This window comes from Agelaius phoeniceus, chromosome 8 (genome assembly GCF_051311805.1).
Source record: "Agelaius phoeniceus isolate bAgePho1 chromosome 8, bAgePho1.hap1, whole genome shotgun sequence".
Classification (NCBI taxonomy): Eukaryota; Metazoa; Chordata; class Aves; order Passeriformes; family Icteridae; genus Agelaius; species Agelaius phoeniceus.
The window spans coordinates 17185716-17207025 of NC_135272.1; the positions used below are offsets into that span (position 1 = coordinate 17185716).

At 44.0% G+C, this 21310-nt stretch overlaps 2 protein-coding genes across 9 annotated transcripts in view; one reads left to right on the top strand and one right to left on the bottom strand.

Annotated features, from left to right (window-relative positions):
- Nucleotides 1-162: 162 nt before the first annotated feature.
- Nucleotides 163-19627, top strand: CLCC1 (chloride channel CLIC like 1). 5 transcript variants are annotated; one of them, XM_077182112.1, is made up of 12 exons: nucleotides 163-289; nucleotides 2003-2158; nucleotides 3823-3915; nucleotides 4718-4825; nucleotides 7149-7370; nucleotides 8509-8649; nucleotides 9759-9852; nucleotides 10923-11020; nucleotides 11101-11247; nucleotides 11836-12120; nucleotides 12698-12943; nucleotides 16398-19627. In XM_077182112.1, exons 2-12 carry the CDS (start codon nucleotides 2012-2014, stop codon nucleotides 16404-16406), a joined length of 1590 nt encoding a protein of 529 aa, XP_077038227.1. In that variant the 5' UTR covers nucleotides 163-289; nucleotides 2003-2011; the 3' UTR covers nucleotides 16407-19627. The 5 variants fall into 5 exon arrangements, with proteins under 5 accessions (XP_077038227.1, XP_077038225.1, XP_077038228.1 ...); XM_077182110.1 differs by having other exon boundaries at nucleotides 188-319; XM_077182113.1 differs by having other exon boundaries at nucleotides 188-319; nucleotides 2003-2143.
- The window catches only part of GPSM2 (G protein signaling modulator 2), a 26783-nt gene continuing 19209 nt past the window's right edge, over nucleotides 13737-21310 (bottom strand). The window contains exons 8-16 of one of the 4 annotated variants that reach the window (XM_077182107.1): nucleotides 20208-20363; nucleotides 19313-19421; nucleotides 18788-18917; nucleotides 18406-18473; nucleotides 17289-17465; nucleotides 16380-16542; nucleotides 16083-16236; nucleotides 15839-15938; nucleotides 13737-14418 (exon numbers count right to left, since the gene is read on the bottom strand). In XM_077182107.1, coding sequence (XP_077038222.1) covers nucleotides 14254-14418; nucleotides 15839-15938; nucleotides 16083-16236; nucleotides 16380-16542; nucleotides 17289-17465; nucleotides 18406-18473; nucleotides 18788-18917; nucleotides 19313-19421; nucleotides 20208-20363 — 1222 coding nt within the window. In that variant the 3' untranslated portion in view covers nucleotides 13737-14253. Of the gene's footprint in view, nucleotides 14419-15838; nucleotides 15959-16010; nucleotides 16237-16379; nucleotides 16543-17288; nucleotides 17466-18405; nucleotides 18474-18787; nucleotides 18918-19312; nucleotides 19422-20207; nucleotides 20364-21310 lie in introns of all 4 variants that reach the window. The other 3 variants (XM_077182105.1, XM_077182106.1, XM_077182109.1) reach the window with 3 other exon arrangements.

A 21310-nucleotide genomic window follows, 5' to 3' on the forward strand; every position in this document is an offset into this window, starting at 1 on the left:
CACCCAGCCTGCTGTTCCTGAGCTTGCATTGCATTTAGCGCCGGTTCGTCTCTTCGGCCGGGGCCCGCTCGCCGCTGCTGTCCCGGGCGGGGCCCGTTCGCAGCCGGGGCTCGGGGCGGGGCCGCTGCTCCCCGGGGCGGGGCCCGAGCCCGAACGGCGCCTCGGGGCCGGGCGGCGCCGCCGCGGCCGCTGCTCCGCGGCGCTTCCTGGGCGGAGCCGCCTCCGTCTGGGCGGCGGAGGCGCCGGGCGGAGCGGCTGGCGGGGCGGCTCCGCAGCGCGTAAACACCGGGTGAGCGTCGGGAGCCCCGCGGCTTCTCAGGTACCGCGAGCGGGGCTGCGGGCGGGGCGGGCGCCGCTGGCCGGGCCTGCGCGGTGTCGGGGCGGGGAGGGGTTGTGGGCTGCGTTCTCGGCGGAGCGCGGTGTCGGGTGCGACGTGAAGGAGGCGAGGGCGGGGGAGAAGCGTGCGGAGTCGCTTCTCTATGGCCCTGGTGGCTCTTGCAGCTCTCGGGCGGCAGTGCCGGCCTGCGCCGGGCCGGAGCGGGGCCCGCGGCCTGCGGAGCCGCACCGAGGAGAGCAGGCCGTGGCGCTGGGCAGGGCAGAGATGTCCCTGCAGGGCGGGCCAAGGTGAGTTCTGCCTGACGGGCATGCTGGCCCCTTCGTGAAGGAATACTGGAAACCAAAGTTCAGCAAGGAGGAGTGTTAGCATTGGCGGTGGTTCCCCAGGGGCAAGCTGCCTGCGCCCTTAGGAGCAGGATCTCTGAGGGAGCGCGGGGCATCGCTCTCTGAGGAAACAAAGGATAGTCGAACGGCAGGAGGTGGTGTGGCCTTGCTCTTTTTAAAACAATGCGGCCAAGGGGAACTAAGCCAAAGGAGTGACCCAAAAGGTGACCAAAACCTAAACGTGCTCCTTTAACTCGAAAATTCGTATCGCTTTCCACTCTCCAACGTGTGTCAATGAAGCAAGACGTGTACGTGCTTTAAAGTCACTCAAAGTGCGCCTAAATACGAAATGTCATCAACTGAAACTCTACCTTTTACCCTCCCTTAAAAAACCAATATAAATAGAGGTTAAGAGGGACGGAGGTCAGAGGAGACTCCACCTTTGTATCCTGGGTCTGTGGGCGGGCTGTGCCCCTTTCCTCCCCCTTAGGAATGCCTGTAGGGTAAGGCTGGGACACGGAGTGCTCCCTCAGGGGATTCAGAGAGCCAGCCGCTGTTTGCAATTGTTCTTTTAGACGTCTCCCACTGTAACGTATTTTTTGTCGGTTTATTGCTCATATTTTTTGTGTTCATGTGCTCCTGCAGACGGTGTGTTTATCACTGACTATGCAGCGTTTCTGTTGTTCAGCAGATTACAGTGTTTTGCACCTGAGGGTTGTTGAGCGTTTCCAGGCCGTGGTCTGGCCAGGCCAGTTTGTTGGACATGACCAGACTCACGGTGTGTCTGTCACGCTGTTTGTGAATCTGTGGTTGTGGTGGTTCGTACTGAATGTGACCGGAGCCACAGTGCTGTGGCTGAAGTGCAACAGGGCTCTGTGCTTCCCTTTTTAGTGCTGAATTGGCCATCCCTCAAACACAGCCACTCCCAGCCCCTCTGGTATCCGAGGAACGGCTGAAATGCAAGGGCAGTTTTTCTGCCAAATCTTCCTACTAATGTGACAGTAAAATTTGCTTTACTGTTAACACAGTGCTTGTGGTGAAGCGTGCTGGAGTTCTGCACTGTTTTATCAATATTTAGCAATACTGAACTCTGTGCTACACCTGCTGATAACAAAGTCAGGGGTATTGATCCACTCATATAATACAGTTTAATTGTGCATATTATTGTCAGCATTTTCCTTGGGAAAAAATATGGAAGTGAGTTTAAACCTGCTTAGTGGAGAACTGAGTTTTTAAAAAGCTCCATTTTTTAGTTTTAGTTTTTTCATGTAAGATTGTTTCATTTTTTTGATACAGCATGTTACACCCTGACCTAAATACCCGAATTTGTTGTTATATTCAGTAATACAGGATGCTGTTTCCTTTGGTGTTGTGGGCAGTGATGCTGATAGGGAGCTGTAAAGCTCAAGAAGATGAATGGATTGACCCCACGGATATGCTCAATTATGATGCAGCATCAGGAACAATGAGAAGACCTTATAAGGTAGAGAAAGAAAGGGTGTGTGTTTCTCCCAAAAAGCTAAATTCTGTTGGAAGATTGCTTTTAAACTGTGACAGTAAATAATGATAGCAGTATGGTGTTTTTAAGGGCTTATTATGTTGTATCTGAATCCATACACAGAAAAGTCTTTGTGTCCATGGTTAAAATTACAAGGGAAAAATAGTGTAATTAGCTCAGGACCTTTCCCTGGTGAGCTTCTGTTGCACTCAGATCAAGTCATATCAAGCTTTTTGTATTTTCACAGGTGGTGCTTGATTTATGCAGGTTGTGGCACCACAGGTTACTGCTCTGAGAAGTACTGGGTTAAGCAGCTCTTGCTAATTTCTCAAGTATAGTGTTGAAAATCAGGTTCCTAGCAGATAAAAGCTGGGGGAGTTAAAGTTAATTATTGTATTTTATTTTAATCCACCAGTTTCCCAGCAACGGGAACCAGTTTCTCATTTCTTGTGTGGGACTATTGTGAATTTTAATGGTGTTTTGTAATGCTGGGCCTCAGTTTTCAGAAGAAAGGTCAGACTAGGGATTGAGTGCTGTACTTTTAATGAATTATTAACACTGAAGAGAAGATGAACTAGGAAAAAAATCAGTTCTAACAAGATGAATTTTCTCTGTCTTGTATGAAGAGCAGACCCTAAATACCATGAGGCTGGTTATCTTGTGAATTGTGCACACATAGCACTGTAAACTGGAGGTGGGTGTAAGGGCACCCTTGATTTTTGCTATTATTCAGCTTTCAAGTTTGGGTTTGCAGTTTTGAGCAATACTGTTTAAACACTATAGAGCATAATTTTCTGAAGCTTAAAAGATGCAGAGTGTGTTATTGCTCTCCACAGCTTTCCTCATCAACCTCCAACTTCTCCAGGTCCACCTGATAGTCATTAACATCCTTAAGATCCAGCAGCAAGCTTCGGAGCCCAGCTGCTTCAGCTTTATATAAAAAATTAGTAGCTTTATTGTTGTCTCCCACAAAACTAGAACTATATCTTAAACTAAAAAATTACTACTTTGTGTTAGTTCATCTTCTCAGGATTTCTTTTCTGCTCTGCAGAGTTTTTAGGTGGGCAGGCTGTGTGGGCTGCTCAAGCCCTCAGAACCAAACTTTGTTTCAGCATGAGTTCACAGATTCAGGTGCTCTTTGCTTCCTCTTGGAGGCCTCCCTCAGTGTGCACACGTGGCTGGAAGCAGCACTGCTCTGGGTCTGAGTATGAGCAGAGAGCACAGAGTGCTCTGCAGTAGATAAAGGCAGCCAGAATGGGGTTTGTGTTTACCTGCAGTCTGGCTGGTGCTGTGGCCAGCTGGGCTGGGAATTCACCTGGCTGAAAGCTGCCCCTTTGCCTGCTGAGTCAGTTTTTAGCCAGTGCCATTATCTAATCTGATGCACTCTGTGGGTCAGCAGCACTCGAAGGAGGGGAAAGGGCAAGTGGGGGAGGACAGGCAAGACCTCACCTTTTGCATTTAGATAAAGCAATTGTCCATGTGGAGCCTAAAATAACAGCAGCAGAGAGGTAACTGCAGTGTCACTGGGAGAGTATTAGCAGCAAAGATCTGTACTGTTTTTAGCTCCTTTGCTCCTTCTAAAGTGATGTGACTGTAGAAGTGTAATAGGCCATGTTGGTCAAATTCTTGGATTCTAAACATATGGTTTTCTTCTGTAATTGTAGGCAAACTATCATGATTCTGAGGAAGAGGCTGTGGATACAGTCAGTACTGAAATCTCACGTTGTTCCAGGGTAGTAGATTCCTTGCAACACAAGGTTTGTTCTTCAGAATATTTTCCTGTGTTTTATAGTTTGTGCTTTCTGATGATGCTTTTCTGGATAGTATCAAACAGGTGCATTGCTGGCATAATTTATTCTTTATGGAAGGGGAACCTCTAGGCAGAGGAGAGACTGGAATTGGTTTGAATTCATTTCAAGTTGTTGTTCTGCCTACAAAGGTCTGTTTCCTGACATGTTTTGTAGTGCAGTGAAATCAATAGGAGCTAGGTGCTTCTGTCCAGTGTCAGCAGTTTGGAGGTGGGGTGCTGATTACCCCATGCTGTTCTCAAGCTGTCAGTCCTGTTAGATTGTAAGGGATGGGTTGTGGGCACAGAGACCAGGGCCATGTGCAGAGCTGCAGCTCTCAGGTGATGCTTGTGTGGCTACTGGGGCCCTTCCTGCCCTCAGCCATTTGGATCCCCAATGGGATATGGGTCATTTTCATGTTGTTTTAGTTACTTCGATTTTTTTGGCAGTTCCCTTTTTTTTTCCTGATGCAAACTTAAAATGTAAGGAGATCCAGATGTTTACATTTGTTTCTAGCCTTACTGAAGTCAGGATTTGAATATTACTAGCAGATGTGATATTTCCAGTACTGGCCAGTTCCATGGAAAGTATTATGTTCAGTAACTGCAAATGCTTTTTATCTGGCAGACTAACCAGGGAATCATTGCTAAACTAAAGAAATGTGCCCCTGTTAATCCTGAGTTAAATGTGTTGGTATATTTGGGATTTTTTCTCTCCTATGAAGAAGCTGGTTTGAGCAAAGTGAATAAAAGTGTCTTTTGCACAATTGCAGATTGCAGAGTGTGAAAAGAGGAATGCCAAATCACAGGAGAGCCGGAGCTTTTATATTTTTAAGCGATTCTTGAATAAGATTTTAAATGAAGCTGGAAAACTTGGCCTTGTAAGTATTTGAAGTCATTTTAAAAAAATAATTAAAATGAATTCATATTACTGCTTTATGGAGTTTTCACAGTTACCAAGCATTGAGTAATTACGCTGGTGTACTTTAAATGCAATGAAGGGAACTGGATGGCAAAAGAAGAGATGACAGAAGTGTGTGCATCCTGTACTGCTGAGGAGACACAGTTGTTGTTTGATCTGTAAAGCATCCAAAGGAAGGGTTTGTGAATTCAGTGTATCTTGGCCTCTGTTGCTGGAATGCAGCTATAGGAACACCTTGTTCTGGTCACATTAATGGTTGGAAACTTGAAGGAGCCAGATTTGGGTTGTTTGTTGTAGACTTACAAGGCCTGAATTGTAGGTCTACCATGTTAACCTGCAGAGGGTGGAAGTGAGGACAGGTAACATGGGAGGAGTACAGAGAGATTGTCCAAGCAGGGGCAGGCATCAGGTTAACAAAGCTAAAACCCAGACAGAATTAAACCCCTAAGGAAGGGGGGCTGTCCAGGAGGACCCTGACAGGCTTGAGAGCTGGGTCCATGCAAAACTCATGAAGTTCAGTGGGACCAAGTGCAAGGTCCTGTACATGTGATGGGGCAATGCCAGGAAGAAGAATAGGCTTGGGTGGAGAAAGGCCTGGGACTGTCCCTCAGGAGAAAGACTTGGGAGTGCTGGAGAAGCTGACGATGTGAGCTTTCAGCCCAGAGAGCCAACTGCACCCTGGGCTGCAGCCAAAGCAGTGCAGGGAGGGGACTCTGCCCCTCTGCTCTGGTGAGACCCAGCCTGCAGTGCTGTGTCCAGCCTGGGGTCCCCAGGGTAGAGAAGAACATGGATCTGTTGAAGCAAGTCCAGAGGAGAACACAAGGGTGATCTGAGGGCTGGAGCATCTCTCCTACAGTCTGAGAGAGCTAAGGCTGTTCAGCCTGGGGAAGAGAAGGCTCTGGAGAGGCCTTAGAGACCCTTTGAGTACCTAAAGGGGGGCCTATAAGACTGACCTTTTACAGGGGTGTGCAATGCTTGGACAAGGGGGAATGGTTTTGAACTGAAAGAGAGGAGGTTTAGATTAGATACTGGGAAGAAATTCTTTGCTCTGATGGTTGTGAGGCACTGGAAGAAGTTGTCCAGAGAAGTTGTGGATGCCCCATCCCTGGAAGCATTCAAGGCCAGGCTGGATGGGGCTTTCAGCAATGTGGTCTAGTGGGAGGTGTCCCTGACCATGAGGGTTGGAACCAGATTATCTTTAAGGTCCCTTCCAATCCAAACCATTCTGTGATTCTAACCATCAAGGAATAGCAGTTTATTAGAGTTTCCATATAAGAATCACCTTATTACTTTCTTTATGCAGTGATTTCAGCTGGAATGGAGTGAATGTTCTTGCTGGTAGCTGGTGCAGGGCTGTGTTTTGGATTCAGTGAGTGCACTGTTGATAACTCTCTGGTGTTTCAGTGGTTGCTCACTGTGCTCTCTCTAAGTCAAGGACTCCTCTGTGCCTCGTGCCAGCCAGGAGGTGCAGGAGGAGCTGGGAGGGAGCGTGGCCAGGACAGCTGAGCTGAGCTGGCCCCAGGGACACTGCAAACCATGGCTGCTGTGCCCAGCATGGGCTGGGGGAGCTGCCTGGGAGGGGCTGAGCTGCTGGAGGGAGCAATTGCACTGTGCAGCACTTGTTCTTCTGGGGGTTATTTCCTTCTTTCTCTCTTTTAATGAATAGTAGTATTATTGCCATCACATTTTACTTTGTTTGCTGTTCTTGTCTCAGCTCATGAGGTTTACCTTTCTGCTCATTCTCCTCCCCACCAGGAAGGACATTGGAGGGAGTGGCTGCATGGTTCTTTAGTTGTTGGCTGGGCACTTTATTATATTGTCTTTGGAGATTTTGTTTATTCAGAAGTAGAAGAATTGATCTTTAGTAATAAGCAAAATTACTTTTAAATAAGCAACATTACATTAAGCAATGTAAAACTTATTTTAGTATCTGTATTATCCAGCTTTGACTGAGGCACACACATAGTGTATATGTAATTATTACTTGCTAATGAGCCCTGGTCCTGAAATCTTAATAACAAGTAAGATAGTTTACTTTATTCTTTTAGGTTTTTTTTCTGTAGAATTGAAAGATTACAAACCAATTGAATTGTGTTTTGTGTAGTTTAGATGAACAAAATGTTATAGAATCATAGTGTGCCCCCTGTCCCATGTTTTCATCCTGCAGCCTGCTTCAGAGGGGTGCTGATACAGAATGAATATGATGAATTTTGGCCTATGGATGCATTTCTATTTCCAAAGAAGCCGCTTTTAACCCTCGTTTTGCTTTGCTCTGAATGCAGCCTGGGGAAGATGTGGGCTATGTCCATTACGACGCTGAGATCATTCTTAGCAGACAGACGTATTTGGAGATCCTCAGGTTTGTCAGTGAGGAAGCCTGGCAGCCAGGAGCCCTGGATGAGGCACTCAGTGATATTCTGGTCAATTTTAAGCACCATGATGAGGAAGCTTGGCGGTGGAGATTTGAAGACACCTTTGGAATTGATCTGTATCATTTGTTTTGGGTAAGAGAATAAAGGTTGATTATTGCTTTTAATTGCTGTTTTCTTCAGTTTCTCTGTGCTAGTCAGTTAATATTACCATCTTAACTCCACAGATAAAGCAATTCCTTCCATCATACTTCTAGTGACTCTTTTTCTTTGTGGTTGCTGAAGGGTGTATTTGCTTTAAGAAGGAATTCAAGTTTTTTATTCCTGTGGTCATCTGTTCTCTATTGTAGCTTTGGTTTGAGGCTTTTTTTCGGTGTGCCTTTTTTTTTTCTTGTCTTTTATATCTGTGCTACCAGACTCATTGCCCTTTCTTACCACTAGAACTGACACCTCATGCATTATAGATCTTCCATGTTTGTCTCTTGTTTGTGTAGTTGTTGAAGCTGTTGGCTTCTCCAAGAGTTGGAATAGATACTGAGACAAGTATATATTTAAACCTCTGACCTCCTATAGGTCAGAGGCTTTTGCAAATTTTGTGGAAAAAAATTCTATAGGCTTGGAGAGGAGAGCATGACTATGAGAATTATAAAGTGCTAAGCTGAGGATCTCTAATAAAGATGAAGCTTTCTGAACAAATCTTTACAATTCAGAATATGCCAATGTTTTGTGCTGACATAATCTTGCAAGTAGTCTGTCTAGATTTGAGGGGTCCCTGGAAGCCAGATGACAAAAGCAGGCTGTCAGTAACCTCTGAGAGGGGTCCTTGGGTGGAAGGACACTGTGGAGTCCTTCTTTGAAGTCTTGCTGCTGGTACCCAAACTGTAGCTTTGTCTCTCTGTGCAGGAGTTGGCAGCAGTTTTTCTGTGTTTCAGAGCAGGCACAAACTGCTCAAGCACTGGCTGACACCAATTTGATCATTTAGAAGTGTGGTCGCTAATGTAACAAACATTCTAAGGAAGAAATAACTAAATATCACAAGAAACAAATGAGCAGCTGCAATGTCAGGCTCTGACAGGGATGAATATTAGTAGTGCCACAAATCTGTTCTGCCTTGTGCTGCTCAGATGGGCTGTGGAGGCAAGGAAGGACTTCTCAGCTATTCTGTGTAAATGACATTAGTAAAAGCAAAAGCTGGGAGTTTCTTCATGTGTACTACTGTCAGTGAGCTTGTGAAAGGTGCAAATATGGGTCATAATGTTTTCCTCTTTTTCAGCTCCTCTTGTGTGCAGTGTGCATTGTGATTGTGATGGCTACAGAACTGAGGACCTACGTTTCCCGCTTTGTTCAGCTCAAATATGTTTTATTTCTGACTTTTCTCGTCAGTTTTGTATGGAATTGGTTTTACTTGTACACGGTAAGTTCTGTAATCTTAATGGCTTGTACTGTACAGCTATGAGGGAGTTAAGGTTTTTTAGTTCCTTTGGTTGGTTTACATACAGCTCTTCATTAACTGCAAAATAAAAAAGGGATAAACATTTTCTCTTGCATGTTGATAGGGGTGTTAGATGTAAAGAACAAAAGAAACCCTGACAACTGTATTCTGCTGTGGAGGTGCAGAAAATTCAGAGGGCACTAGAACTCTGATTTCACTACATGGGCAAGGCAGATGTAACCTCTGACTAAAGCAGCTTGGTAGAAAAGGTATACAGAAATATATTCAGATTTTTTTTCTTAAGATTCCCTGGTAGAAACTGTGTTTCACGTGATAGACCAGATAAATGCCTCATTAATGGTGATTAAGTGGCTGATGGACAATCAGATGAGTTTTATTGAGGAGGAATTTAGGATACCAGATCAAAGCCCAGGCACAAAATCTGCCCTCACATCTTGTCAATCAGGATTGAACTGCAGTGTGTCAGACCCAGGGACAGCAGGGTGCTGGAGAGTGGCATGGCTCTGGCATGGGCTTGGAATGCCATGCAGATGGCTTGGGTTGAGGCAGTGAAGAATGTCAGTTTTGCAACAGATGATTTGACTGATTTTTTCTGTTTGGATTATCAATTGCAATCAGTAAGGCAAAACTATAATAAATACAGGTATTTATGGGAATTATTTGAAAAAAAAAAAGAGGATGTTTTAGCTAGTAAGTGCATGACAGCTGTGTCTCTATTCCAGAAAGATTTTAAGAAAAGATGTCATAAATTTACTTTTGCCTTGAACTTGTATCTTTCAACATTGGAGTCTGATCCTTTGACAATTCAGATTCATTTGGAGAATAACTTGGAGGTAGCCATTATCTCAGGGGTTTTGTCCATTCCTAGGAAGTTCTTAGAATTTAACTCCATTAAATTGTTTAGGTAGTAAACTCTTCTAAATACATATTACATGGGGAATTGTCATTACAAGGGGACAATGGGAAATTGCCATTTATGTGGGGAAGTGTGCCCAGGCTGCAGAGAGCCAGCAGGGCTGGCTGAGGAGCAGCACTCCTGGCTGCAGCACTCAGTGTGTGTTTCCCTGCAGCTGGCCTTCGCTCAGCACCAGGCAGAGATGGCCAAGATGGGGCAGTTTGACAAGGTCTGTGCTGAGAAGCTGGAGTGGTATGGAAGTCTCATGGGTAAGCTCTTGTCTTGCTACTTTGCAGTAGTAGTTAAGATCACAAAATATCACTCCACAGTATCCCAGGATACTCGGATTTCTTCATGGGTAGTACAGGGAATTCTCCTCAATACATTATTCCATGGTTTTACCCTTTTGCCATCCCCTAAGACTTTGTTTTCTAGGCCTTGGGAGGAGAGCTGATCACAGCACTGTACTTGGGGTATGTCATGGTGTTACTTCTCTTTCTTGTAACTTACCTGGTTCCCCAGTACCATTCAGTGCCATTTACTAAAGACAGGCAGGCAGAGTTCAGGGCAAGGATTTTTTTTCATGTATTACACTTGTGAGTACAATTGATTTCAGGAATTGGATCTGTAATTGTTTATTCAGGTGTTACTATTTTACAGAGAAAGCTGATTTTTTTAATTAGCTGTTATTTCTGTCCAGTGCCATAGCAGGCAGATGAAGGGTGGCAGCTCTTAAAGTGCTTGTTATGGTCTTCCCTGTGTAATTTTTTGAGTCTGTTGTTTTTGATTACATGTCAATGATTTATGTTCTGACTGCAGTAAAACCAAACTACAGAATCACTGATGTTATGAATCACTTGTTTATAATGTAAAGGTTCCCTTAAGAAGTAAGACTTCCTGCTTATAACTAAAACCCTTGAATCCAGCAAATAAGGGGACAATTTCAATCTCCCTGCAGACTGGCAGATGAGCAATAACACAGAATGATGCTGTGTCAGTCGCTGTGAACACAGTGGCAAGTTCATAGTTTCCACAGATGAGACTTTTTTCCCTGAGGCTTCTGGGAACTGATCTCACCTAAAGAGCTTTCTTGATTATACATGGGAAAATTTCAGGTTCTTCTCTTTCTTTCCAGCCTTCCCTCCTCTTCCTGCATCCCCTTGACTGGATAAACTATACTTCCAAACCAATCTCAGATGTGTAAAAATAAATCTGTTTTGAACTGCATCTAGAAGAGTTCTCTTCCATCTGTAACTGAAATGCTGCTTTCTGTATTGCTGCTGTGTCAGAAAGTATCTTTTTAAGAAGCAGTAATAATATGTGTCTGCTTTGATTTCAGAATGGCTTAGAAGCACATGGACATTTCAGGATGATCCCTGTAAGAAGTATTATGAAATTCTGCTTGTAAATCCTGTTTATATGGTTCCACCATCAAAGGTATGTGCCAAGCCTGAAGGGACTGCCAAGGCCTAGGTTGATGTTTGTGTGACAGCACTGGTTTTCTGTTTATTTTCTAGGCCTTGGCAGTAACTTTCACCAACTTTGTAACTGAGCCTTTGAAGGACATAGGACAAGGTATTGGTGAATTCATCAAGGCACTTATGAAGGAGATACCATTAATTCTGCAGGTTCCAGTGCTCATTACCATGGCTCTGGGTGTCCTGGTTTGTATACATTCATCTTACATTTAGAAGCTCAGCTTTATTTTTTAAATATTAAATGTGTTTATATTCAAGTATTATCTATTATATTATGTATTTCTCATTTGTAAACTGAACAGATTTCTTAGCACAAAGAAGTGACTTCTGCAAGGGAATTTTTTCTTGACAAAGGCTTCATACTACAGTTGGTCTAGGAATTAAAAGAGCCGAGTTTTGCGTTCAAACTGTATTCCTCTCCCCCTGCCCCAGGTGGGATATAGCAGCATTAAACTGCTTCAGATCTTAGGCTCTGTGACAGTTTATTGCACCTTAGTTCCCATTTCTTCTTGGAGTCATTACATTATGATGTGTGTGGCTGGCATTAACACGAAGGCATTGAGTTAGAGCCTTAATCATTCATGTAGCACTAACAATGAACTGCATCCAGCAGGCAGCTCCTGCAGTATGCAGACTGCAGAAAGCTTGAGCCATTCCCTTCACCTGACTTTTTCCTTAAGGGTCTTTCAGATATATGACAAGAAATCTGTGTGAAAACCATAGGCTGCAGATACTTGGTGTTTTGCTCAGTTTTGGTTTTTTCCTCTCCCGCAGACTTTTTGCTATGGTGCAGGATCATCAGTGTCTGCATTAAGATACTTAAGGTCTTCTCAGAAGAAAAGTCTTCCTCTGCCTGCTGGTGGGCAGGAGCCCATAGCCTTTGGGCAGTACGATGGGAGGACAGCAGATGAGTTCTACCTGCAGCAGCAGCCGTATGTGCACAGAGGCCACCAGGACAGAGGGGACGCTGCCACCAGGCCCCTGCCCAGGCTGAGAGCGGGCAATGGCAGCAGGAGCCCGGACACGGCACGCAGCAGCGACCAGCTGGATGCACAGCAGGTACCAGAGTCCCACAGGGACCAGAGTGCCACAGAGCACAGCCTGATGTGTCTCCTGGTGCTCTGGGAGCTGGCATTAAGCTGAGCAGATTGCAGTTTAGCCACTGCTAGGACACATTTAAACAACACGCTTAAACCCAGATCTGGGGGAGAGAGGAGCTAAGGAACTACACGTGCCCCTATGGAACAGTTTGATAAAGGTGTCTTGGATGTGTTTCTTCTGGAAAAATATCTTGCAGTGGCTAACTGTGGCAAGAAACTACTGAATTAAAACTCTTTATGGTAAAGACAGCTTCAGTTTTGAGAGATCAGTATGTGTGTGAGCCTGGGCAATCATGATAACCCACAGAAGAAATGTGGAGGAAAAAAAGCAGTGCTGATTTCCCTGTAAACTACAGAAAATTCAAACCAGATTTATACTCTATATTGGGCTCATTTACATGTTCTGTTTCCCGAGGGAAAAAAAATAACAGTCATATTTCGGGTGAGCCCTACCCCTTGAGCTGGGATGCACCTGAAACAATAGATGCTGTCACTTTTGATTGCTTAATTAATACGTAATTATTGATTTTTTGCAGAACAGGTTGTACACTGAATCTGATATTCATAGACTTGAAACTCTCCAAGCTGAAAACCTTACTGCAGAAGCTGCACTTGAGCAGCAAAAACAGGAGACAAGCAAAGTAGAGGGAGAGACTGGAGAAAACTGTGACCCCAATAAAAACCTAGAACAGAAAAGTTCTGCCACAGAACCGTGCGAAGAGAAGAAAGAGAGCGTTTTACATGACTCCAGGAAAGAGACTAAGGAAGACCCAGACTCTGCTGTAAGTTTTGTCTAATCTTTACTTGTCATGTACTTGCTAATTTTGCTCTCATTCTTAAGTGTAGAAGAGACAAGAACATCAGTAACCTGTTGGGTGGGAATGTAGAATCTGGGAGAGGGTACTCTGTCTGGAGTCTGAAATAAAGGTGTTAAGGTGATACACCTTCAAGTGGCCAGAAAAACCCAGGCTTCTGGAGTGTTGCTGCTTGTTGGAAATGAGGTTTGTGTAATAAGTTTTGAGTAATTGCATTAATGCTAATTCCCAGCTCAGATGTCTCAGGTCTGTCTTTGGGTTTATGTTCTTTAAAATCAGTTTGCTTCTTGTCAGCTCAGTTTTAGGGCAGCTGACGGATTTGCTCCTGGTGTAATGATCTGCAGAGAGTGAGCACCTGATGTTGTAGCAGGTGGTTTTTAGGCAGCTCAGAGCTGAACAGGGCCAGGAACAGGAGCTGCCCTGGGGATGCTGTCCAGTGGTTGTTCCCCAGAACTCCCCCAGCCCAGCTCGTCCTTGGCCAGAGTCAGAGAGCAGCTGAGGTCAGGTACAGGAAGCCGCACCTGTGCATTTCTGTGGGTGGCCCTGGAGATGGGGGTGCTGCAGGCACTGCTCCAGGCCATGGCAGTTGGTGCCCACCACCCCTGTGATTCCCTGGTGCATGGGCACGTATCACACAAGCTGTAGAGCAGCATGAGCAGCTGTTTCTTGAAATAAGCACTTCTTGAAAACTTCTGCTGATTGCAGAACTGTTCTGAATTAATGTGGGAAACAGTTAGCTAAATATTACCAAAAACCATAATGCTTGAAAAAACGATTTTTTATTAAACAGAATTAAAACTATGGTTTAATTTTTTATATAAATTGTTCCTGCAAAGAGACTAAATACTAAAGCAATTTCTTCTCTTTTTAAAATTATTTTTTTAAAAAAGTATAAAAGAAAACAGAACTTTTTTCAGGAAGTACAAATCAGGGGAAAAAAATCAAATTTTCTTTAAAAAGAACATAAAAATTTAAGTCTTTCATTAGATTGAGACAGTGGTAGAATCCACTAATGAGCAATGAGAGAACTGACAGAGAAAAAAAAGTCGTAATCATTTTGATAGACTAGAGGCAAATAAGAGGGGGACACAGTACCAGTACCTCAGACACTGCTCTTGGAATTACTGCTCACCAGTGTGATGCTGCTGCTATTTCTGTGAAACATCAGGAGGAAGGAGACACAGCTACTGCCTGTAGTCATCTTAAAAAAGGCAAGTGTGCTTTTCCAGCAAACCAGAATGATCCCTAGGGTGCTGCTGTACATACTGCTGGGGTCTTCAGCTGGGATTGGGTCCCTTTACAGCTGAGGGTAGGTGGACTCTCTGCTCATCCATTCTCTTGGCTTGTGAGCGCAAAATCAGGCTGAAAAAATCCTCATCTGGTACAGTGGGGCCTTTGGCAGCTCCTGGAGGAGCACATCTCTGATCATCCAGTCTGGAGCCCTACAGACAGACCAAGCAAGACAAGCTGCATATTTACAGGAAGATATGGAGTAAGTTAACAAAATTAAGTGAAAAAACTACTACAACCTTTTGCTGGCAGATTTAAAGTAGAGAGATTTAATTTACAAGTTTTGTTTCAAGTTAAACTTGCTAAATGAAATTATTGAGTCCAAGTGTAACTAAAATGGGTCCTCTGACCCACTTGTCCCATGTGTCTGAAAGTGACACCCCTCCACCCCCAGTTCAGTTCTTTGACATCCTGCAAAATGAGATCTAATTGTCCCTAGTTCAGAAGGAGATTTTTTAGCATTAGTACAGGGTGTTTCTGGTCTCATACACCAGGAAGTATGGTTGTCTTCCTTTCCTTACACAGGGACTAAAAAATGGCTGCAGTGCTGTGAGATTTGGGAGGGCACTGCTTGAAGGCCCCTTGGCTCCACTCTGTGCAGCTGGGTACAGTTTAGTGCCAAGCTTCCAGAGCAGGTGGCAAACGCTGCTGGGCTGGGCTCTGCTCCCAGGCTGGGGAGTGGTGTTCCCACAGGAACAGGGAACAGGCTGCTGCTGGAGGGCAGTGTGGGCACAGGAGGAAAAGCACAGCTCTCAGTGGTGGCTGGACCTGGGACAGGCACCCTTCAGACAAAAAGGCTCAAAGGCAGCAACCCCTCTGTGCTCGTTTAAAGCAGTCCATACTGATCAGAGTAAATTAAATATTTTTCCAGTCCTAAAAGAAAATATTTCCAGATTCCTTGCTTGACTCACAGAGGGAAACAGACAAGCTTCTATAACAACATGGTTATGTCAGCAGGCTGATGAGCACTGTCATGTAGACTCAATTCCAGGTGCTGCTTTCTCAGCCAGGCTGCCATACTTACTGGCCTTTGGAGAACTCAGCGTCTGAATTTCGTATTTTTGGCTGCTTGTCAACCAATCAGACAAACCAGCAAGTCTTTTAAATTCTTTTTAGTCTAATTGGTATATGCACATGCTCTAATTGAAACTCAGTCACCTCACTTGTATATTACTATAAACTAAACTTAATCTTGTGGAAATGATGACCACTCTTACCACCAAAACCTGGATACTGAATTCTTTCTGGTGTATCAGGTGCCCTCCTTAGCAAGCCAGGTCTAAACACTTAAGACCATTTTACATACTCCTTGCAATAGCCTCACTTGTTTTTCTTCACTTTTTAAGCGTTTCTTACTTTTAATAGTTACTGTGGTATAAATACCAAAATTATACTTACTAGACACTGGATAATTAAAAAAACCCCAACCCTCATCTTCTGTTCTCTTATGTTCCTCCTCATCTGTCAGATCAATACGTACCTTAAAACACAGTGGCTTCCTTACAGAATGCAGCAGAGGAGGCCCACATGCAGTCCCCAGAGCAGAAGCTGAGGAGGTTGTTACGCCCTTACCTGACATTTGATCAATATGTCAAAGAAGTCGTCATCCAGGTCGCCGTTGGTGCTGGCCCCGAGCTGGCTCAGCAGGGCACGGCTGTGGCGCTGGCTCTGCCTCAGGCCGGGCAGCTGGCTCTGGCTCTGCCTCAGGCCGGGCAGCTGGCTCTGGCTCTGGCGCTGGCTCTGCCTCAGGCCGGGCAGCTGGCTCTGGCTCTGGCTCTGCCTCAGGCCGGGCAGCTGGCTCTGGCTCTGGCTCTGCCTCAGGCCGGGCAGCTGGCTCTGGCTCTGGCTCTGCCTCAGGCCGGGCAGCTGGCTCAGGCTGGCGCGCTGCTCGTCCAGGCGCCGGCTCTGCGAACTCGCCAGCAGCTCCAGGAACTCGTCCGTGTGCGGGGACACCGCCGACGTGGAAAAGGCTGCCCGGGACACACAGAGTAATAATTAGAGTTAGCCTAGGAGTAAATCCAATGCTGTACTGAGTCTTGTCTGCAAGTACATTTTGAAAATGGTATTTGGCAAAAACTCGAGTCAAATACGGATTTTGCTTTTAAAAAATTACATTTTATCATCGTTTTAGGTGGCGTAGAGGATGTTGCCACTGAAGGAGCTGGGAGTCTGTTCTTCTCCTGGAAGCAGCACCTCTGATCATCCATCCTGTTACTCTGGAACCGACTCAGCAGATCAAAGAACCCTTCATCTGCCATGGTCTCACGGCTGCTTTTCTGAAAAGGAGAAAATTTGGGGTATTTGACCTTAGAGTGCCTACAGCTGGGACAACTGCATCAGAATTTCAGTCCAGTGATAGGGTTGATATTTACATATCTGAAATTTATTAAATAAATTTTTTTTAGTCAACCATTTCTATAGCCAGAGATCTAACGCTAGGGCAGCATTTTGGAGAGTGAAACATATTAGAAATGTCTCATTCTCTGAAATGGAAAGAAACTGTGCTCTGATCATGGTAAAATGGGAGCTATTCCTCCTCAGCCATTAATCCAACAAAACCCCAAATGCCCATGAGAAAAAAAAGAAACAAGAGCAGCAATGAACAGTTGCCATTGTCTCCTCAGGTCTATGACCTAATGCCTCTGTTCCTTTATTTTGAACGAACTTCTCTCAAGACTGTAATAACCTAAAAAGTATGTCTGAAATATCTCCCACTGCCTGAATCAGGAAAATAGATTTTGCTAAGTTTGGAGAAGTAGGGTCTAGAAGAGACTTAGACCTCAGCTTGCAAATAAATTTCATTTCTAACTTCAAAAAAACCACCACAAGTAAAATGTTTCAGTAGTAGGAAAATCTTAAAGCTGGCACCACCCCGAGAGAGCTGTAGAATGACAGATTCTGCATCAGTTTAGACCCACAGTGTTTAAATCAAGTTAAACTGAACACGACAGCTGGAGGAAGGTGTTTTCCACAATTCTGATCACACAAAGATGAGTAAAGGCCCTGGGCTCACCACACCTACCCTCTGAGAGTTTGGAAGTCGATGATCAATGGCATTACTGGCATCCTGCAAAACTTTGGAGGTGGTGCCGTTTTTGTACTTTTTGCCTTTTAGTCGATTTACAAAATGAAGTTTTGCTGAAGTTTTGGCAACCAGTGGTTTCTGTTTAACAAGAATCTCACTGTTCCAGTTTGGAACCTAAGAAAACAAGAGTCAGGAAATTAAGCCTTCTGATTTTACTTACCAGTACTGTTACCTCTTACTTGCTGCTGCTTTTCCTCCCCAAAATGAGGCAGCTTTACACTGTTTTGTTCTTGCAGCCACAAGGATGTACCCAAAGAGGCTCTTGAGTACCAGTGCTGACTTCAGCTGTATTGACTACACATGCTTTGAGATTTTATTGATTAACATAACAGGCTTTGCCTCACCTGAAGAGACTGCAATTAGATATCCCAGTGTGGAGGGAAAAATAGCAATTTCAGTCTGCCACTGGAATCATTTATGCAGAACTGCCAGCCCAGTACTGAAAGGCAGAATGTAAAAGAAATCTCTCATAGGCTGATACAAGGATTTTAATCGGGAGCTCCCACTGCCAAAAGATTTCTGAGCCTGGGGGGGGGAGAAGTTGTTTTGCCTGTGACTCAGCTGTAACATTTCTGAAATAGCATCCTTACTCAAGATGGAGGTTGAAGCTTCTGATGGTTTGCAAGTTGGTTGAAATCTCAAAGTGAAAAATGGAGCATGTATTTTAAGTCCCTATAAAATGACTGTAACCAAAGAAAAAGTGTTCAGAAGAGCTAAGCTAAAGCTCAGGAATTTAATTCTGAATTACTTTCATGCTGCAACCTCAACCCATCTCTATAAAGAGATGAAAATCCTTTGATGCTCATTACAGAACCCCATTCTTTCTCACTCATGCAGGGAATAAAGCAGGCTTTCCACAAGCCACTACAGCCATCACCTGTCACGTGCTGTTACCTACATGACAGAAGTATTCTTTGTTAGTATTGTTAGATGTGGTGTTATGGAGCTCCTGTAATCAACTAAATTAAAAAGGGAGGCAAATGGCACATCAGCACACCCTCAGAATGTTTCACTGCAGTATCAGCAGCAGAACAGAAAGAAGCAAAGTGCCAACCTTTTCTGGTGTTAATTTCATAAGTTCCATGTTCTCCATACTGTAACGGCGTCCTCTTGGTCTGCCACCTTCAAGAGACAAATTCATCTTTTATTATTAAAATTGATGGTGTCACTTGACAAGCTGTGGCTGTACTCATCTAAGGTCCAAGACACAGACACAATTAGAACACACAAAGAAACTAAGCAGTACCCTGTGATTCACAATATAAATCCTCCAGAAAAGGAGGTGCTGAAGGGATCCAGTACCCCAAGAACCTTTTTTAGCTGCTGGGGAGAAAACCAAGCAAACTTCCATACTCAACCCCAACTCAGTAAAGAACTCTAATGAGATTCTTTTTTAAGTTCTCTGTTGGGAAACTACTTCAGAAAGAGGCACATACCATTCAAACTGTTTTCCACTGCGTGGCTTTCTGCCATCATGGAGTTGTTTGTGCTGTAGCTTAATCCAAGAACCATTTGAAGATCTGAGAGATTCAGTCTGGCAGTGAGTTCTCCACTTCTGTCTCCTACCTTCAAGCAAATAAAATAAGCAGTTGTATTACCTTAACAAATACTCATGTGTGTAACTGTAAAGCAATCCTTGTCCCATGACTTTGGAGAGAAAAAGGCTGAAAAGGTTTTCCCGTTTGAAGACTGAGAACATCTTTTTAAAGAAGTAACAACTAGCAGGTAACATAAAAAAGCCTAAAATAATTTCTGCTTGGCCACTAACTTGGGAGTCCATGACGCCTTTGTGAGTGCTGACACTAGGACTAAAGAGCTGACTGGCTGAAATAACCTGGAATCAGCTGTCTCTAGAATGATTGAAAATGCTCAAAATCAGATGCACAAACACACCTCCATAAAACCTCTGTGAGTGAGAGCAAAAACCAACGGCCAGCACAGTGGGAGTATGAAAATCATACCTCTCTTGAAATCTCCAGGTGCCTTTCTGCAAAATGGATGGCTTGGTCATGATTTCCCAGAGCAGTATAAGCATTCCCTAAACTCCAGCATGCTCTTCCTTCCCCAATTCTGAAAACAACACACATTTGCAATTACACCTCTACCTGCTGAACACCAGAGGTCAGGTTTTCACAGTACTGCCAAAGTAATTTGCTGGGCTAAAAAAATGGAGGCAATCATCAGAGACCATGCCACCACCAACATATTAAATATTGTATTTAAGGAGTGTGATCTGGTTATAAATAAATATGAACAAATTTAATTTTTTTTTTTAATTTTTAAGCTCACAGCAAACAAGTTAGTTTTGTAAGCATGGGACATTGTATAACCTACTTTGCTTCTCCTCAGTTTGCATGACACATTAATCCTCTGTATTATTGACTTAAGAACAGGTACATTTTAATGTTGCAAAAATTATGGTTGCAGCCGACACTATAAAAAAGGCCTCAGAAATCAGCACTGTAATATAAACATGACTTGCTGCAGTGTTATTCTCCTTCCCCCATCCCTTCCTGTATTATTAACTTGTGGACAAGTAGAACACAGATTCTTATGAAAGTAGGATGAATTAGTATAATGAACTCATGAAAGAAAGATCTGCTTTTCCTTAATTTAAACAGACTTGCTGACAGGAGATGATGTAGAAAGAGTCATTCATCAATTTGTCTTTCATCTCAGACTCATTAGCTGCAATACCATTATGAGTAATTTGCATTTTCCATATGAAAACCAAAGCCCAGCATTGGGGGAATTCACATGAATTGCTGTCACATGGGGAACAAGGCCAGTGGAGTTGAAGGTAACAGGATTTGCTCTGAGTGTCACACATACATGAAACAGTCTCTTAAAGCTTACTTGTCATGTAGCTCCTGAGCAATCACAAGGTGTTTGAGATGATAGTCAATGGCTCTCTCATAGTCCTGGAGCAGAGTGTAGGTGTTCCCCAGGCTGTAGCAGGCCTGTGCTTCCACAGCTCTGTCCTTCAGCTGCCGAGCCAGCTGCAGTGTCCTCCTGCAGGACAGGGTCAGAAACCACCACAGGGAAAAGCTTTCAGAAGTGCACGTGCACAGCTGAAAATCTGTTACACAACTTCAACAAACTGGGGCAGCAGGCTAGCAAATTATCGGCTCATAAATTACTATCTTGTAAACCCTTACAATCCCACACTTGTAAAGTCTCCCTCCACTGCAACCTACTTCATTAGAGAGCATGTATTTTAAGTCTTTTAATTTAAGCATCTTTTAATTTACTGCTTCATTAATAATTTGTAGGAGTTTCCCTGACAGGTTGCACTGTTCAATAGCAGTGTTACAATACCTACTTTCCCATCAGCTGGGCAGGACAGGCCTATACTCACCAAGCTCAGAGGGATCTGCTCAGTACTGAGGCTTTTCTTCCTAAGAGCTGCTGTGCTCTGAAATCCCTAATAGCACCTATACTGTATCTTTGCCAAGCTTTTACTTTCCCAGGTACAGCAGCAACTGCTCAGTGGTGCAGAGATCAAGACAAGTCTGGCTTGAAAATACAGACTAAAGATGTAAATTGATGTTGCTGTGCACTAGCTCTCTCAGCTGGTGAACACACCTGAGGCAGCCACCCATCTCAGGGTAGGAAAGCTACTCACATCATTCCAGAACTCACTAAGAGTGAGACGGTAATGCCTGCTTCTAGAATAATGGGAATAAATGCCTAGCAGTGAAAGATGTCTGTGTACAGCACTGCAAAGTAACTATTTAAAGTAGCAAAAGAGTTAAAAAAATAAAAAGTGTTAATGCTGCCCCTCCCTTCAGAGAACCATGACAATTAAACAACAAAGGAAAAATTTCTTTGCTAAACAAATGGAAATTTTTCTAAAGTATATGTTGAAGCAATGGCTGTTCCACAGTGAGCTACGGTACCAGACACGACAGAAGTAAACTGTACAAGAGATATAAATTGTGTTTATCAGCAGTCACTCA

Coding starts and splice junctions, on each gene's coding strand:
- CLCC1 (XM_077182112.1), top strand. CDS start 2,012: ATGCTGTTTCCTTTGGTGTTGTGGGCAGTGATGCTGATAGGGAGCTGT. Junction 4,826..7,148: donor AAGCTGGAAAACTTGGCCTT/GTAAGTATTTGA, acceptor CTCTGAATGCAG/CCTGGGGAAGATGTGGGCTA. Junction 12,121..12,697: donor ACCAGCTGGATGCACAGCAG/GTACCAGAGTCC, acceptor GATTTTTTGCAG/AACAGGTTGTACACTGAATC.